The 20291-nt window shown below is 33.7% G+C and overlaps 3 protein-coding genes across 3 annotated transcripts; 2 read left to right on the top strand and 1 right to left on the bottom strand.

Moving 5' to 3' along the window:
• Window positions 1-1408: 1408 nt before the first annotated feature.
• Window positions 1409-2047, top strand: LOC110723630 (glycine-rich protein 5-like). The gene has a single exon (XM_021902975.1). It carries the CDS (start codon window positions 1409-1411, stop codon window positions 2045-2047), a length of 639 nt encoding a protein of 212 aa, XP_021758667.1.
• Window positions 2048-11984: 9937 nt separating this feature from the next.
• On the top strand, window positions 11985-13429 carry LOC110723583. The gene is made up of 2 exons (XM_021902930.1): window positions 11985-12394; window positions 13043-13429. Exons 1-2 carry the CDS (start codon window positions 12109-12111, stop codon window positions 13204-13206), a joined length of 450 nt encoding a protein of 149 aa, XP_021758622.1. The 5' UTR covers window positions 11985-12108; the 3' UTR covers window positions 13207-13429.
• Window positions 13430-13789: 360 nt separating this feature from the next.
• Window positions 13790-18979, bottom strand: LOC110723870 (WRKY transcription factor 42-like). The gene is made up of 6 exons (XM_021903265.1): window positions 18463-18979; window positions 18251-18364; window positions 17923-18090; window positions 17416-17721; window positions 16878-16991; window positions 13790-14768 (listed from the first exon to the last, which is right to left on the bottom strand). The coding sequence occupies exons 1-6, from the start codon at window positions 18691-18693 to the stop codon at window positions 14148-14150; spliced, it is 1554 nt and encodes a 517-aa protein (XP_021758957.1). The 5' UTR covers window positions 18694-18979; the 3' UTR covers window positions 13790-14147.
• Between the last annotated feature and the right edge of the window lie 1312 nt (window positions 18980-20291).

Below are 20291 nucleotides of genomic sequence, written 5' to 3' on the forward strand. Positions count from 1 at the left end.
CTTTTTTTTTGAAAGAACCTTCCGATAAACTAATAAAATATTTTTAAGCATTTTATTTATTAATCTACGTATGGTTAAGTCTAATAATCAATAATCAATCATCAATCCAAACATACATGTGATAATATTTCTTTAACTACGACCTTTCTCTGCCCATATTTATTCAAGTAAAAGGTGCAAAACAACTAAAGATCGAATAGAGAATAGAGTACGTAGTAATTAAGTTGCTTTTGCATGAATAAGTACTTAAAAGCCAACAAATTAAATTATACCACGTTGGATTTTTAATTTATGTTATATATAGATAAATATTATTATAAAAATAGAAAAAGAAATTAAAAAAATTATTTCATTGACGTGCAAATTAAGGAAGTACTGTACTAAATTATAGCCGGTGAATCCAATGCATATTATGCATGCAAATTTGAGATAAACGAATAATTTAACAACAACAAGACATGCATGGCATGCAGGAAGACACCGGTCACTGAAACCATAAATTCTTCATTAAATCAAGGCAGATAATGATGATAAGACTGAGATTCAGTTTCGACTTCTCTTTTTCAAATTTCAATAGAGTTTGTTATGCATTTGTTTCTACCCTCAAACTACATTTAATTCTACTGTATATACTTATCTACCAGTAATACATACACCGCCTTATTTTATTGAAAAAAGATATATTATATTTTCATACTCCCTCCGTTACATTTCTAGAGAAGTAGAAATGTAATTTAGGGACGGAGGGTGTACTAATTTTTGGACCTGAGTAAGTGAGTAGTGCCTCACTGCCTCAAATCATTACTTGGTGTTTTACACTTATACATACGTAGTATATACTATATTGTGCATTACTTTTTAAACACCAAGCTTTGGTTGGTTTAATGAAAAAGTTTGTAACGTATGAGTTTGGATCACGCCCCACTAAATACACTTTGGGTTGGGTGGCGTGAGGATTCCCTTACCCTCTCCACCCCTATTTTCAAAGCACTTAGCCGACTATCCCGGGCTGGGAGTACTTGTGAGAGATTCGAGCTGGTAAAACAATACTCCTTACCAACCCAAAAAAAAAAAAAAAAAAAAAAAAAAAAAAAAAAAAAAAAAAAACCTCTACATATCATATCATTACTCTTTATGCTACTACACATAGAGTGCCACATAGGTTCAAATTTAAGATTACATGCACATGCAAAACATATATAGATGTTTAAACTGGCTGGTGGCCTTACCACATTTATAACCTTCTCAACGGTACTTTTTCTCATGCAAATTTTGTCTTCTTCCACCATTGTTCTATATAAACCCCTCTTAAATCTCAATATAGTCAACTTTCATCACTTGCTTTATATTTCTACATACAAAAAATAAAAAGCTTGTAATTTTGATAGTTTAAAATATAAGTATTAAAATGAATTGTAAGCTTCTTATCTTTCTAGGGCTTATATACGTTCTTGTTTGTGTAATTGGTGAAACTTATGCTATAAGAAATGATCGTTTCACCACTAAGGATTTAGGTGATGTTGGTGTGTATGGTGGTGGTCCGGGAATGGGTGGCGGAATTCCCGGTATAGGTGGTCTTCCTCCTCCCGGTGTCGGAGGTGTACCACCGGGTGGCGTACCACCAGGCGGTGTAGTTGGGGGAGGTCAAGGTGGCATAGGGGGAATGGTTCCAGGTGGTGGTTTAGGTCAAGGTGGGCCAGGTTTTGGTATGGGCCAAGGTGGACCGGGTTTTGGTATGGGCCAAGGTGGGCCTGGTGGTGGCATGGGCATGGGTGGTGTTCCTGGAGGTGTTGTGGGCGGACAACCGGGCTTTGGCATGGGCTCGGGTATTGGAGCTGGTATTGGAGCTGGTTCTAGGATGGGTGGTGGCGGCCTTGGTGGACCCATCGGGGGGTCCACCGGTATTGGAGCCGGAGTAGGTGCTGGAATGGGCGGGAGCATGGGAGGTTTGCCTGGTATACCTGGTGTTGGATCGAGTTCGGGTATTGGTGTTGGAGCTGGGGCTGGGGCAGGCTCTGGTGTAGGTCCTAACCCTGGAGGAAACTAGGACTACGTAGTACGTACTACACATGAACATGCACTATAAAAGAAATAAGGAATCCTTTAGTTTGTTATTATAAGTATGATTTTGTCAAGTTATTAGATAATTAGTGAGGCACTATCTAAATATGTAGTGTTAATTAAGTTCTTTGTATTGTCAAAACTGCTTAGTACGAGTATTGCAGTAGTACGTGAGGTTTTTCAGTTTGTTACACGTATGTCTTAATACAATAAGAAGAAAGTTGATCTCATATTGAACAGTACTAGTCACTCTAATATATATATGTATTGCCTCTTAATGTTAAGCTAAAATTATTTGGAAAATTTGTCAGAAATAACCTTTTAAAGTGTTCACTTTATTTAAAACAACCTTTTAAATTTCTTTTTGCAATTTAAGACCACATTATAATTTTTTTTTTTTATCAAAGACAACCAAATGCTACTTTCCGGCGTTTGACTCTATTTGTCCCGATATTAACTACTAGTGTGCAACGCACATGAACTCTTATATTGCTTAATACACCAATTTCACTCCAATTCACTCGTACTAAAAGAGGGATGAAAGAGAAGCAGAGGTTTTAATAGGAGTTAATTGGAGGAAAAAGGGGTGTATTAAGCAATGTAGGAGGTCACGTGACTCGCACACTCGTGGTCAACATCGGCAAAAATTGAGTCAACGTCGGAAAGTAACATTTGGTTGTCTTTGATAAAAAAAATTTATAATGTGGTCTTAAATTGCAAAAAAAAAATTTAAAAGGTTGTTTTAAATAAAGTGGACACTTTAAAAGGTTATTTTTGACAAATTTTCCAAATTATTTTTCTATTTACTTTATATGATATCTTTCTTAGAATGTGTGCCTATGCAATGAGTTACAGGTACGAAGAAATGAAATATAAAAGTATATATATACAGACTAGCTAGTTGTACTAAAGAACATATCACTTACATAAAAAAAAAAAAAATCAAGGAAATTAAGTGTATATGCATTAAAAAATGTATTATCAAAGAATGGTTATGTCATCCGATCCTTTGACAACATATATTGTCTTATAAAACAATACCTTTTTTTTTTAATAGTATAAAACAATACTTAAAATAGCGGTTTTATTGTATTAATGTCGGTAATCACTAGTAGCTAGTGATTTTGATCATAAAAAATAATTGAGACTCACATTCTAATTCTACGCGGGATAAAATAATACTCCGTATGGTTAAGCTGTTTGTAAATCATCCATATATTTTTTAGAAAGTTCCCTTGCGTTAGTGTCCTTTTCAATTTTTGGGCCTTAGGGGTTTCAGTGAAATTTACTTAGCCCTGAATCATTAGGCCTAAGCATAAGAAAGCCCAAATAAGTGGCCCAATCACCCAAAAAGCCAGATGTTCTTCCCAAACCAATCAACCATTGTCAAAGCGGTAACAACTTTAAAGTAGAAGGATATCATCAACAACAAACAAGAAAATTACTTCATCTTCTAGCATGATCATTAGCGTTAACCTTAACCTTAACCTTAAGTTATAGGCTAGGCTTTAGGACTAGATTTTGTAGTATCAGTTTTAGACTTCAGTATTGTATTAAAGGTTATTTAGATCGTACGAGACTCCGGTTGCAATCACTAGTATTATTGTACGTAGGTATTGAATTATTCATCTCATTGTAATTGTCAAGCATGTATTCATGTTAACTAATTTTCTGAACACTACTATGACAAATAACAACTACTCACACAACGTACTACTTTTACTGAACACGTCATAAGTGAAATTGGTATGAGCTGAGAGAGATATAAAATACTAGTAGTATGTGAAAGTAGAGTGAGTTAGGTAGAAAATTAATAAAATAATACCGGGTCAGTATGTAATAAGCCACTACAAGAAAAATGTTTTTTCGTAGTGATTATTTCGTAGCGATTATACATTCGCTACAATATGCAAGTATATTTTTGAAATAATTAAGGAAGTCGTAGCATTTTACAATCGCCATAGTTTTCCCATGTAAAATCGATACGGAAAACATAATAATACATATCCAAACTATTTTTACACATTTATATAATTTTGAGAAATCATATCATTTACAGTCGCCAATAAATCCTAAAAATCGATACGAAAAACCTTTTCAACACTAGATATATAAATATTGTTTGACAAAGAATACATAAAATAGGTCATATCTTATTGGTGAAACATTTAATACAAGAGTTTGAAGTTGCATGTTCGAATCTTGTAAAGATTATACGCATGTTTTTTTTTTTTTTTTTTTTTTTTTTTTTTTTTTTTTTTTAAGAAAATGAGTTAAACATTTATAGCGATTGTAATCGCTACAATAATCACCACGATTGGATGTAGTTTTCCGTATCGATTATTGAGGCCAACCCCAGCGATATTGAAAACCACTACTAAAGGCTAAGGCAACGGGGGATATTTATCGAATGACCATTCGTTGGGAAAACTTTTTGTTGCAATTATAATCGGTACTAAAGGTTAAAATAATCGCTACGGAAAGGTTATTTTCTTGTAGTGAATGTTGCAATAATTATATCCTCCATATTATAAATAGCGAAACGTTTTGACTTTTTGCACTATTTATCAAATTTATTACTCTGACTTTTGTGATTTATACATAAGAATAAATAGTTTTGTGGGTTCTTGTTAGAAATAGAATCGTCTCTACGAATAGTTTATTTATTTACTTTTTTTTTGAAAGAATATGAATAGTTTATTAATATGCAATTGTTATGATTCTTACTTTTTGATATTTAAAAATGTTATCAGTTAAATTCTTGCATTGACATACGTGCGAAAGAGAAACGTTTCAGTTATGAAACAATGGTAGTATTACGAAAGAGAAACGTTTCGCCTACCATCTTGATTATACGACGGATCTACCCCGCCTTCGCGGTGTCTGCCCTTCTTGGAGATCTGCTCTACCTCTACCAATCAAATATGGAAATAACAATAATAACAAACCTCTTTATCTCCTCAAGACTAGATATTACCTTTTTTACCCTTTGCCCGGGAGTCCTTGTTGCGGCGGGTGGATAGCTAGAATGGGTGAGCTTGGTTTAAACAAATGGCGACTTCTTAGCCCACTTTGTACCAACTTTTATTTTAAGAGGTACTTGTACACTGACCCACCCATAATTGGAGAAATTAATCTGTTGGATTTTCGTGTTGTTGAGCTTGCTAGACCCATGTCTTTGGTTTATGATTTGGGTTACTATTCTCAACCAATATCGAAGAAAGTTGTCGAAGGGGCACGGGCCGTGTTAGTGTTACTTGATGGGCCAGGATTAAGAGATTGGTTGATGTTGTGGAGGTTGGGGGATCACCAATTGGAGATCAACAACAAGATGTTTATGGGTAGAGGTGGCCAGTGGGCCGGGTTGGACCCAGCCCACCCTAACTCGCACGGCTGGTGGGTCACGTGGGTCCGACCCGGTTTCAATCCGGCACAGCCCGGCACAGCTCGGATTTAATCCGGGTTGTGTCGTGGGTCCAAAATTTTCGACACAACCCATTTCAACCCAGCTCAGTTTAACCCGTTTGATTCGACCCAAATCGCACAACCCGTTTTGACTCATTTAATTCGACACACCTAGCCCGTGAACCCACCTAACCCGACCCACCTGGCACAACCCAGCCCGCACGGCCCACCCGCACGAATGACCCACCCAACCCGCACGAGCCAACCCACCTAACCCGCACGCATGACCCACCCAACCCGCACGCATGACCCACCCAACCCGCACGGCCGGCACAACCCGCACGGCCCGCACAACCCGCACGGCCCGCACAGCCCGCACAATTCGCACGACCCGCACGGCCCGCACGGCCTAACATCCATTTTAAAAAAAAAAACGGCTAGTTTTTTGTATCTAACGGCTAGTTTTTTGTATCTAACGGCTAGTTTTTTAAGTGTATGATCATCCATTCTATTTTTCCTATAAATACCAATTCCATTTCACTCAAATTTCCACACAAATTCAAGCTTTCTTTCTCTCTTACTTAAAAATTCTTATTGTTCTCAAATTCTCAAGTGTTATATAGAGTTATATTTTTGTAAAAAAAAATCTCCTTAATATTATTATTAGTATTCTTAAGATTCTAAAAAAAAAAAGTTCTTCTCCATATTATAATTAGTAATCATACAAAAAAAAAATGAGCTCAAGAGGAGGAATGGGAAGGAGTCAAAGTGGTGGTCGAAGTGGTAGCCAAAGGAGTGGTGGTGCAAATTTTTCGTATGAAATTAATACGGAAAATTTAAACCAATTTGTCAATGAATATGGAGATTATGGTTTAGGAGATAGGCAAAATATTCAAACGTCTCCACCACAACATTTCTCCCACGAGTCCCACCAATCATCAAGTTCAACTATGCCACCTCCATCGCAACCAACATCTCAACCTTCATCTCAAGGTAATTTCTAATTAAATTTTTATTGTTATGAATATTTAAAAAAAACTATTATTAATGATTATAAAGTTAGTTTAGTTTCCAATTTTCTATGATTTACAATTAGTTAATTACCATGAAAAATGCGTTTAAATAAGTATAATTAAAATATTTAAAATTTAAAAGCTTATTTTCATGAATAGCATTTAAAAATTAATTTTAATAATTTGATTTATGAAAGGTGGTGGCGGTGAAAGTAGAGGTCGAGCACATTTTTCTTGGGTGTGGAAACATTTTGAACGAGTTGAGGTCACACCCCCGGGATGGCAACCTGGTCAACCAAAGAGGTTCACGTGTACATGCCTAGTTTGCAAGGCGCTAGGTGCAAATGTCAAGTCATATAATTGGAAAACGGGAGATGGAACCGGAACCTTGAGTCGGCATTTGCAAAATAAACACGACTTGTTCGAAAATGGCCCCCGTCCTTCGGGGGGTGGCGTCCAAACACAATTGGGTGGATACATGAACCAACCCGGCGGAGGTACACCTTTCATTTATAATAAAGATAGAATGATTGATGAAATGAGTACTTTAGTTATTGCTAATGAATACCCTTTTAGTTACGGTGAAAATGCAAACGTTGAGCATTTTAATAAAGTTGCATTACAACCTGCATTTACTCGTGTCCCCCGAAATACCCTAAGACGTTATACACAAACTTCTTATTATAAGTATAGGAGTGGTTTGATTGAATTATTTCGTACTTTTGATGGTCGTGTTAGTTTTACAAGTGATACATGGACTTCTAGTTTTGGCGAACCTTTTCTTTGCATTACTGCTCATTGGGTGGATGATGATTGGTTTATTCAAAAATGTATACTATGTTTTCAAGCTATGGAAGAAAGGCATACCGGTTTTAACATCAAAGTTCGTATTTTGGATTGTTTAAAAGAATTTCACTTGAATAATAAAGTTTTTTCTTTGTCTCTTGATAATGCAACTGCAAACACAAAGTGTATTGACTATTTGAAAAATGACTCCGAGTTGAATTTGTTGTTGGGTGGTAGTCTCTTGCATGTTAGATGTTGTGCTCATATTTTGAATTTGTCTGTTCAAGAGGGTCTCGCTGAGTTGCAACCATTGCTAAACCCAATTAGAACAGTTATAAAATGGATTAGGATTACTCAGTCAGTTAGAAGAAAGTACATAGCTATGTGTAAAGAGAGAGGTCTTAAGAAAAGACAATGGTCTATTGATACCCCTACCCGTTGGAATTCTACTTTCAAGTTGTTGAGTGATGCTATAAAGTATCGTGATATTTTGACCCAACTTTACAATGAGACTCGTGTTGATCCTACTGAGTTAATAACCGAAAGTCATTGGACTAATGCTTCTTTTGTTCGTGATGTTTTAAATGCTTTTGATAGTGCAACTCATATTTTCTCTTATATTTATGAGCCTAACGTTCATTTAGTCATAATTGAGTGTGTTAAAGTTGTTCACACCATCGAAGAGCATATGAAGATTGATGGACTTCGTCCCGTTCTTGATAGCATGAAACGTAAGTGGCATACTTATTTTAGTGAATTTCCAATCATTTATGGAATTGCTGCTATTCTTGACCCCGGTGTCAAAGCTGAAGGTTTGGAAAATCTTTTAGAATTTTATTATACAAGTTTAAGTATCGATTATGATGTTAGTGAATATATTAACAAATGCAAATCTGTTTTGGGAGACCTTTATGATCATTATGCATCTATTTATGGTTTTGATTTGGCAACACCAACTACTACTAGCACTTCCGATTCTAGATTTGGTTTTCTTGATAAAGTTATGAAAAAAAAACACAAAGCATCTACATCATTCTCATCATCATCTTCTTCAACACTTGCTATTAATGATTATTTGTCATATCAACATGAGACCAACAACAACTTTCAAATTATAAAATGGTGGCAAGAACATAAAAAAAGTTTTCCTATATTGGCGAGAATTGCAAAAGATATACTTGCAGTTCCCGCTTCATCTGTTGCTTCCGAGTCTGCTTTTAGTGCAGGTAGAAGAGTGTTAGATGAAAAAAGATCTCGCTTAACTCCGGAAAGCATTCAAATTTGTGTTTGTAAGAAAGATTGGGATCAAGCTGAAAGAAGAACTCAAGGTTTAAAGGAAGACGAAGACGATGAAGATGATCCTGTGATGATATTGGAGTCGTCAACGGATGATGCAGCTTCCGGGGATGATGATGCAACAAACATGGGTGGCTAGAAAAGTCTAAATCAGGTACGCTAAGAACTACGTGGGCTTTGATTCTTTCGGGATACGTAGGCAACTTATTTTTCGAAAATTACAATTTAATTGCAAAATTAAATTTTAGTTTTCTAAAGATAGGTCCAAGCCCCCCCCCCCCCCAAATTTCAAAAGAAGTACAATATAAGAACTACGCTGGCTTTGATTCCTTATTTTATAATATAAGGATACGTAGGCATCTTAATTAAGAGCAAGCCATCAAATTGTTAATTTTGTAAAAATTAAAACACCACACAACCCACCCGACCCTAACCCACGAACCCACCCGACCCTAACCCACCTAACCCACAAACCCACCCGACCCTAACCCACTAACCCACCCTTCGACCCACCCTAACTCACTAACCCACCTTGACCCGTCTAACCCACGAACCTAGCTCGACCCACCCATGACCCGTCTAACCCACAAACCCAGCTCGACCCACCCACGATCCGTCTAACCCACAAACCCAGCTCGACCCACCCACGACTCGTCTAACCCACGAACCTAACCCTGGTGTGTCCAACTTCTCCGACCCAACCCACGACCCGGCCCACCCTACCCTACGTGTGTCGTGCCGTGTGTCATGAAACCCCAACCCGCGACCCACCTAACCCTAACCCAGCTCGCACGACTCGCACGGTGGACACCTCTATTTATGGGGTGTTTCAAGATGTTGAGTTTCACAATGGCAAATTTTATGCCTTTCGGTTTGGACGATCTCATCAGTGTCAAGTTTGGACGATCAATCCAGGTATGGGCACACCTCGATTTCCTTAATTTATAATTTTGTTTATCTCGTTTAGTTAGAGTTGCAAGGGAAAATGATGTAGATGAATTTGATTCAAATTCTTAGATGCCATTCTATTATGACTTTTCCCAATTATAATTGAGTTTGTTCTTTTCACCATAATTAGGTTAATCTGATTTGATTTTAATAAGACCTGGTGTTAGGTCTGGTATGGCATGTTCATTGTATAAATTTGACTAAACCACCGCAAATTTACACTAATTATAAGCAAAAACATTATTATCAATTTAGCTCTTGTTATTTCATCATGTACTTTTTAAGTATGTAACTTTCATACCAAAAAATAAAAAAAATACCATCAACAATAATAAGGGTTTATTCACATTTATTTATTGAACTAAGCTGAACTGAACTGAACTGAATATTTTATGATAGATAAATTAGGAGCTGAACTGAACTCAACTGAACTGATTGGAGCTGAACTCAACTGAATTCAGGGAACTAAAATTAAGTATATGTGAACAGTCCCTTAATCTAAATTGAAATGTTATAATGTAGTCTAGCTTAAATATTTTGGTCTGATTTGAATCTGAAAAACAAAAGTTACAAGTATCTAAGATAATAAGTTGAATAGAACCAAATTCTAAGCTATTTGACATCCATGTGGCTATTCCGGTTTATTGGTGAGTGATATATACGAAATTGTCGAAATTAATATAATCAAATCTTGACAACCTGAATACTTGTGCAGGTAATCTCTCAACAATGAAGCGAGTAATCGATGTTCAAGGCATTTTGCATCTAAGTGAAGGTAACTATATGAGCATGGATGCAAACTTGGTATCATCTAAAACTAATAGTTGCTTGTATTTGGTTATCGATGTCACGGTATGGGAGGATATAATTCATAGACATAAGCTAGTTTTCATGTTAAGGGAAGAAAAGGATGAGAAGAAGAGTAAGTGGGAAAGGGTTGAAAACATAGGAAATATGACATTTTTCATTGGAAGTAATGTGTCATTTGCTCTTCCACCTTCACCAAGAAGCCTAGCACTATGGAAACCCAATTCAATTTACTCGTTTAATACAAGCGGGCCAGTTCAGTTAACCCGACGTAACCATATTGAGCTAGCGAGGTGGAATCCACATTGTATGTCCGACGGATCAGAGTGTCTTCGTCGTCGTATTTTCGATGTTGTGAAGTATGGATATTATTATTTCGATTTGTTAATCACGGGCGAATATAATTTGATTTATCCGACATATGAAGATTATTTCAAATTGTTCATCGTGAACGAAAATGATGAGGATGGTGACGAAATGTCTTGTGAGAAGCGCCAGGAGTTGAGTACTAGACTCTTCTTTCCGCCACCCTCTTGGGTTAAGTGGCGTTGTCCTAGTCTTAACAATATTGAAATTAGGCTCGATGTCTAAGGGTTTTATTATTTAATATAACTTATGGATGCATTTGTTGAAGAATTAATTTTCTCTTAATATATGTATGAAGTTGCAAGTTCGGATGTAATTGGAATGATGATGAGTTCGTTGTCCTAGTCTTGTTAATTTTATTGTTAGCTATGAGTATGACATCCTGTTTTTGCTACGGCCAACCAGATGGATTCATCTTGTATATTGTATCGTTTAGGTCGACTTTACTGTCATGTTGCTAATTCGATCTTATGGCTTCAGAAACTTGTGATATAACTGGCTTATGATTGATTTTACTGTCATGTTCTGATCATCCACCCAAACCTTGTAAGATAAGTTCCTTAACCCTTCATCAGGGGATGGGTCGCGCAATACAATTAACCATGTGATTTGAAAAGGTTGGTAGTACGTACAGTAGATATAAGTAAGAGCAAATTGGGAAATTTCCTGTTTCTCATGGTGAGAAACAAATTTTATTTCTCACATGTCATTTTCGTAAATAAATTAACAACTTTATTCAATTGTGGAGCCCACAATAATGAAAAAGTTGTTGATTTATTCACATAAATGTCATTATGAGAAATAAATTTGTTTCTCACCATGAGAAACCGGGGCATCCTCAAAGCAACTTATCAAAAATGGATATTGATAGAGTATAAAACTTTATTCCTGGACCTCAACCACCAGCTTAAGTTTTTGGTTGAGTTTGTCCTTTAATATATATATATGAGTCATGAAGGGCGTTAAGTGGGTTATATACATGGATGGATGTATGTAAGAAATTTAGTCGTAGAAGTGCTAAATAAATATGTTCTGAGGGTAAATAACTTGCACTGTACTTCATTGAGTTTATTCTATAGTGCTTCATCAAAGTTTTATACGTAGTATTTGTTTACTTGATGGTTTGGTTAAGATTTGAGAATCAAAGGTTGATGACAAAAAAAGGTAATGTTTGTAAACTATATAGTATATACCCTACTTGAGTTAGTTTCTTTCTTTCTGACACAGTCATACCTTAATTAAAATAGAAGTTTTATAATTCTTTTTTTTAATTTCTCTACTTTTAATCATTAAGTAAATTAAACATCGTATGTTTCTTTCCTAGTCCTAAAATTGAGAAAAACCAATTAAATCACAAAATTTGTACTAAACATTGTCTCTGAATCTCCAACTATTAAGCTCAGAAACCTATATTTTTCGGTTGAAGATGTTTCTGTACATAATGTATCCATTGGTGTTAACGGAAATTCTTCTCATTTGTATCCTTTTGTTCCGAACTCCTTTGAGAAAGCTTCTAGTGAAAGGGCTAAGCTTGCTCAAGGTTGGCCGCGGTCCTGTGGTTGCGCAAACTTTGTCTATAACGATGCTCGTGTTGTTCCTCTCAAGCTTGTATGGCCTCTTAGAAGCCCATCGCCGCTTCATGGATGCTGGTGCCATTAATCCAACCGAACAAGTTCTTATGGCTCATCATCTCCTCGAAACAACTCTTCTTGGTACATAATTCTTGAATTCAGACTTAATTAACTAGTATAGATTTTATTTTTAATAAAGTTTAATTTCAACTAGTAAAATTGTGAATTATTTTGAAAATTTTGTCTAGAAGGGACTTATATGTTCACTATTTTGTTTGGAATGACCTTATATAATTAAAGTGGTCTAAAAGGACCTTATAAATTTATTTTGTTGTTCGAGAAGACCTTGAGGTCGGAATCCGTCAATAATTGACCTTTTTTTTTTTTTTTTTTTTTGACATTGACCCCTCACATGACCTTAAAAAATAACCTCTTTTTTTTCCACGATTTCCCTCCAATTCCTCCTTCTCTCTCTTCTAATCCCCAAATGATATAAATCAAAATAAGGGAATTTGATGGAAATCATGGAAAAAAAAAAAAAAGAAAAGGGGGTCATATTTTAAGGTCATATGAGAGATCAGCGTTGGAGAAAAAAGTTAATTATTGCCAAATTCCGATTTCAAGGTCCCCCCAAATAAGAAAATAAACTTATAAGGTCCTTTTAGACCACTTTAAACATACTTCATATAAGGTTATTCCAGACAAAATAGTGAATATATATGTCCCTTCCAGACAAATTTTCTATTATTTTGTGACCTATCATAATCTTTATCCCCAAATTTTGTATAGGAATCTCCTTGTTTCTTGCTTTCATAATAGACAGACTGCACTATTATATGAATGAGATTTCTCGATTGAGGGAAGATAATGAGCTTCATCGACTAAAGGGAAAGGCGGCGCAAGCTACGGCTAAGCTAGCTAGTGAACCAACTCATCACAAGGAGAGGATGTAAGTTAATCAGCTTGAAGGCTTGAAGCTAACGTCACAACTCTCAGTTAGAAACTGTAAATAACTCATAGCTAGTAAAAAAATTGTATGTATAAAACGTGCATGAATTGTTGCATGGTAATCGATCAGATCATGTCCTATTGTTAATCATGATCAATTGTACTATTTTATGTATTCTATATATTCATTCCATTACCAAATTATAAAATTAATAGACCCTTATCCGTTCCAATAATGTTATTTGATGTTGCCTTCGTTTAAATTAAATCGTTGTCAGCATTGCTTTTTAAATTACACTATCGATCAATAAGTTAGAGGTTTGATTTTCGTTTGCCACCTTGGAGAGATTGTTATATACACCTAGGTGCACCATACATCTATGAGTATTTTATTCTCATTTTGAAGATTGTTTTTCATTTAATTATCAAATAAAGAGCAAAAATTAACCTTGAAATAGTTAGATGTGCACCTAGTGTATATAACAAATTCCAGCCACGTTCTTGCTTTCCTAGTCATGCCATAGTTGAAACTGATAATTTGAGGTTAATTAAATTATAAATTAATGTTTAATATGTTAGACATAAAGCATGAATCAAGGGATATTGGTGAGCAAAAGATATCAAAATAAAGTTGATGTTTGACTTGATTGTTAGATATGTTTGATTAATTGAACTATATGATGAACTTCATGACTGATCGAATAATTGAAGAATAAATGCAATATAATATCCTTCAAAATTATAAATTACACTACTTATTAGATACATGGAATCTAAAAGAATTAAAAAAAAAAAAAAAAAAAAAAAAAAAAAAAAAAAGAAAGAAAAAACGTAGTACAAATGATTCTAGGCAGGTCAAAATTTTTGAAAAAAAAAATAAATCTAATGATTAAAATAAGGAAATAAAAAATTGAAAATGATGATTATATTATTGATAATTAACCTATTAATTCTCTGATATATTGGACAATTCAGAGTTATTGTCCTTGGAACTTTGCTTACCCATACTTATTTCACTACTGTTACCATTATTATTAACATTATTAATTGAGTCATAATTGCCCTTAATTATTGAGGATATAGCCGTTGCTAAAGCTGAAGCAAGATTAGGGTCCGAAGCAAGGGCAGCTTTAGCAATACTTAATGGGTCAACTAATGGCAAGTTACCATTTTCTCTATTGGGCTCATTGTTGGGCCCATGGCCCAACAGTTGTTGCATAAGGCCCATTAAGGCCGGCCCATTTGCGTTTGCACACGACATGTTACTGTTGTTACCTTGTGGGTGTGAGCCTTGTGGCCGAGTGAGGTCTAATGTGATGGTAGGGAACGGGGCCGAGGCAGATATTGTGGCCAAGCTTGGGAGGCCCGGGAGAGCCGTGGGTTGTGAGAAGATGGACGGACATAATAGTCCGTCCATCGGACTTGATGACTTAGAGCCAGCGATGAGCATTGAGGCGGCCGAGGTTGTTGTGCTGGCCATGGGTACCGCCTCGGGTGGTAAGTTATGGTTGTGGTGTCCCTCGTAGGTTGTGATGAGAATGCTATTATCCTCTGCACATCTTTGTACCTATTGAAATAGAATATAAGGTATGATAACGTTAACTTTGTGTAAATACTAGCTAGAATAATGAACGTGAATATATTCCTTAAGCTTAGACAGCTGCCTAAGGTTATCTAATGCAAAAACAAAAATTATATATATGTCAACATAAAATAACAAAATTTATGCCAATTTATAGGTCAATAATTGACATGATAAATAAGGTAAAGTGCTTGACTAAGGGCCTGTTCATATTTACTGAACAGGACTGAACTAAACTGAACTGAATTGAACTGATTGGAGCTGAACTGAACTGAACTGAACAGAACTGATTGGAGCTGAACTGAACTGAACTGAAAAATTAAAATGCATAAAACTGAATTGAACTGAACTGAAAATAAGTAAATATAAACAGGCCCTAATTGTATAGAAAATTTTATTTTTATTCTATAACTAATTAAACAATTTTACGCAATAACATTTGATTTATAAATAAATGTTACGAGTAGTAATAAAATATGGTCAAAGTTATTGTATGCAATTATGCATAGTACAAAAGTTAAATCGTTGCAAGTATTCTAAAACAAAAGAATAACTATAGTTAATAGTTGTAATGCTTTGTCCATCTCTTTCTAGATGTACCATACCAATTTATTTATTTTTCTATTTTTTTGTCTTCAAGCTATTCATTGCATATTTGTGTGCATATAATAATTGATAGAGTATAAAATATAAATCTAGACCGTAACCATCGGCTTAAGTTTTTGGTTGAGTTGATCCTTTAACATGGAATATTTTGTGCAGAGTATGTGAAGAGTCCATGCTTCATCCACATTTCAAGCCCAAAAGGCTCTCATGTGAAGGGAAGTGATAGATTATAAAACATATTCTAGGCCTCAACCATCATCTTAAGTTTTTGGTTAAGTTGATACTTTAACAACATTTGTGTTGTGGATTGAGAATTTTACATTATTAAGCACATAATTTAGTAACATATCAAAGGAATGTACAAAGAAGATGGCCTTGTAAAGATGAAATATTTGTTGCCTCCTAGCTATAGGGATGTTTAATTTAAATTCGCATATTACTAGATAACACACTATTTTAATTTTGGTGTACAATTGATTATACTCTATCCATTGTATATCAAAGCTAACTCTTTGCTTATTGTTTATTTGTGGAAGCACTAAATGAGAGAAATATCTCTTTTTGTATCTATAAGATACAACTGATTGTAAGTTAGAAAATTTTCTACGAAATATCGAGTCAAAATAGGTCGACTACGATAATGTAGAAACACAATTTGTTTTAAATAAAGATACAATTATGTTTAAATTATTCTTTGAGCTTTGTAACCTTGCCTTATTACTTAATGGTATTCTTTCTTACAAAGGACCAAGTAAGGGTGATTGGGGTTAACAAGACCGTATGGAATGAGATAGGATCATACTAATATGAATTTGGAACGTACTTGATTCACAATATATACCACGTGTTTGTTTTATTTTTAATAATTGATCTGTTTTTTTTATTTAATATTTAGAAGTTCAGCATAATCATCCACCCCTTTCTTCAATTTTTAAACCGCATACCTTGAGAATTTAAGATATGATTTAAATTTTGCAATATTCTAGCACCAAAATTTTAATTTTTGCAATTTTCTCCAATAATATAAGCCCATAACTATATCCGCATTTTGTGAACCAATTAAAGACCACACCTAAGTGATACACTTGTACATATATACTTGCAGTAAGTACTGAATTAGGTATTTTCCAGAGTTTGTTTCTAGAAATGGTTCAAACTATAATGCTATTATTACCCATTGCAACTTCTATAAATGGAAAAGGAACACTTTGTAAATTGTTGGCTTTAGATGATCAAGATCATCTACTAAGCTTTGATAGAGAATAATTGTAAGTTACATTAATGATGAGGCCTAAACTATTTTTGGCTTCAAAGGTTTTTAATCTGATCGATTTGCTTCTTTATTCTTTTCACTTTTCAAATAATTTATTTGTGAAAAATAAGTTCAACCAAATTTCAATAGGTTCATGTAACAACTATTCAAATTTAACTGGCAAGTTAGTTATTGAAACAAAAAGGTACAAAGAATATGATTAAAGAAGGATTAACCTGTTTGCGAACTGGACAAGAAACTCCCATAGTGCAACGATAATAAGCTCGAGGGCAAGGATTTCCTTTTGCCATTTTTTGACCATACTTTCTCCATTGACATCCATCACTAATCTGCATAAGAATGCTATTAGTTAATATCTTATTTTATCTGAATTAATCCTAATAACTGGAAGAAGAAAAATCTAAACATGCAAGTATAAACTCATAGTTTTTGACAACAGGCCAAGATGTTATTGATTTGTAACAACACTAACAAGTAATTAATTACAGTTAGTTATTTTTAAGGAAACAACAATAATATAAAATGTTTCATCAACAGAAAGAAGCAATTTATGATGTGATTTGTTTAGTTGTTTTATTTACCAACAGCGTAACGCTAATATCGTAATAAACTCATGCATTGTTTTCCGTTATTGCTTAGATTCTTGTCATTTGTTTGTAGTTTTGTATTTAATTAAATTTATTATTTGAATACAAATAAATATCATGAAATTATATAACTGAAAGTGACATGAAATTTAAACATTACACACACCATATTTGCTTCAGATCGTGCTCGAACTGATACGCGAGCTCGTCTCATGGTTACTTCATGAGCCTCCTCGGTCTCTACGGTTGTAGGCGCCATGCCCCCAACTCTTTGCATGTTATTTGTATTTTGTTTTTCTCTTTCACGACATCTATTTAATTGCTCGTAATCTCTATTGGTATCACTCGAATTTGAATTGGACCTCCTTCTATCATCTCCATCAGTGATCAGACTTTCTTGCTTTGGACCCACGAATTGACCCATTTGTTGTTTCCTTTTGTCATTTATTATTACTCCCTCATTGGTTAATGTCTGAAATCATATGCACGAATCCACATAATAAACGTGTAGATCATAGAATAGAATGTTTTATACAAAAATTTCATATATATTAATTAGATGATTCATTACCTATAAATTTTTAAGTTTTTCTTTTCCAACATAATATATAATTTTAAAGTATAACATTTCTAAAATAAGTAAATGTGGGAAAAAAAAAAGGGAAATATATACCTCTATTGGGTGGACTTTAATGGATTTATTTTGATCAAGTTGGAGTTGTTCCATTGTCATGATTTGCATTTGTAGGGCTTGGTGGCTGCTCGTAACTTGATCAAGTAAAGTCTTCAATCTTTGATTTTCGACGCTCTTTCGTGCAATTTCCTCCCTTAGAATTATCATCTTCACTCACATATAATAAATTAGATTTCCATGGTATAACAATAAAATAGGAACCAATTCTATCAAATTAAAAGTTAGAACAACATAAAAATATACGTACATAATTATCATAATCACATAAGATTTACGTATATACACGAGTTTACTAAGTGTTAATCACCTCATCCTTAGCATTTTGATTCTCATCATGAGATTGTAGCATTTCTACTTCATCTCCCACCGTAGTTTTCTCAACAAAATCGAAATTTCTAGCCACTTGAAGCTTTAACCCGGTCTATGATCATAAAATGAAGTGAGTCACAAAAAATAATGATAAATGACTTTAAACAACATAAACAAGACAAAACTATAGTATAATTTTTAGTTGCATACATCAAGTTGTAGTTTAAGATGATCATCATCATCACCAAAACCATCTTGGATGTCGCCGCCATTGTTGTCAACTTTGTTAGTAACACTTTCTTCTAATGCCCCCTTTGAAGAAAAAGTAGAGCCTTGAAAAAAGTCCATCTCCTTGAACCTATGCTTTTGAGGTACATGATCATCCTCAATATTATCATCATCATCTCTTCTAATATAGCTATGATTTATATGATATTCCATGTTTTATTGTGTATATATTATGATCCTCTCAAATATTTGCTAGATCATAAAAATTTAGTGGGGGAGTCAAAATTAAGAAGGTTATATTTATGGAGAGTAATTATTAGTGTAAAATAGGAAGAAGAAGAGGTGAAGAAAAAGGTGGAAATACAAAAAGAAAAGGTAGAAGTCTAAAGAGTTGAGAAAGTGAACAATACAGAAATAATTTAAGAGATTATAAGCAAAAATTAGGAGATGGACTCGGCATTAAAAGAGGTCAAAGCTAAAGACCAAAGAAGAGATGTAATGGGGGTGACTAAATTAATTAATTAACTAATTAATTAATTAATTTATCATCATATAATTTTATATAATAAGGTATATATATATATATATATTATATATACCATAATATATATAGTGTTTTATATTTTATTATATAAAATCTAGGTCATGAGGTAAGGGGTTGCGTCAAATGCATAGGTGTACACGTAATCTTATATAGAGAGAAAGAGTCAAAAGAATGGGGGATGGAAAATAAAATGAGATTAGATCTCCAAGAAGAATGTAAATCATGGAGACAAATGCATGATTTTCGTTAAAAAGAAAACGGTTTAATTAAGGTGTGTAGAATTTTGAGAAAGTCAATATGATTGACTAGTCTTCCTATAATTGGGTTGTATTAATCGTAAGATTAGACTATAAAGTAAGAATCGTTTACCATAGGTTGTTGACATTTAATATCAGGTTACAGCAATATTTCATGTCTTTATATTAATAACTTAATAAGGATGGTAGGTTAGACCTTGTGCCGTATATTAAGATTTTTAATAAATAATTTTAAATTAATATTATATAAGGTTTTTTTTATTATTATTGTTATTTTTTATTTATTTATTTATTTTATGCATAAGTGTGTCAAGCCCTACAAACTAAAGACAAAAATATTAACATTGTGTAAATTTACATATGTAAATATTATAATGGATTATAAAATATCTTATTTTCCAAACAGATATTTTAAAATATGCATTTGACTATATATTGTATGGTGGAAGGATACAACAAATATATATTTTATTTATGTAAATAAGGAATTATGTTTTATACTTAAGTTTATATTTGACAATAAATATAAGGACACATCAAATCTTTTATTTATGTCTAACATTTGTTTTTTATATGGAATTATTTTTAAAAAATAATTAGAATATAAGAGACATACCAGAAAATGACACATGTCATTGTTCATTGTTGGTGTATCTTTAAGTATATAAGTATTGATGATTGCCAACAAGCGTCATGGGGTGTTTGATAAATAATTACTTGTAATATATATATTACTTAAAATATTATTATATTCAAAATGCATGATAAAATTATGTGTCGATCGGAAGATTAGTGTAATTTAATGTTTATTTTACTTTAAAATTTTCATATTTAGTTCTCTTTTCTAACGCCCATAGGGCACTCGTTAACTTTTGTATATTAATTAATAATCTTAAATAGTTCTCATTAATCGATTAAGAAAATTTTGTTGTTTCACACTATGTCTTTATATTTGTCAAAAGTAATTACTTTTAAGATAACAGATCAAGTTAGCATTTTGTTTTTGTTGA

This window comes from Chenopodium quinoa, unplaced genomic scaffold (genome assembly GCF_001683475.1).
Source record: "Chenopodium quinoa cultivar QQ74 unplaced genomic scaffold, ASM168347v1, whole genome shotgun sequence".
Taxonomy (NCBI): domain Eukaryota; kingdom Viridiplantae; phylum Streptophyta; class Magnoliopsida; order Caryophyllales; family Amaranthaceae; genus Chenopodium; species Chenopodium quinoa.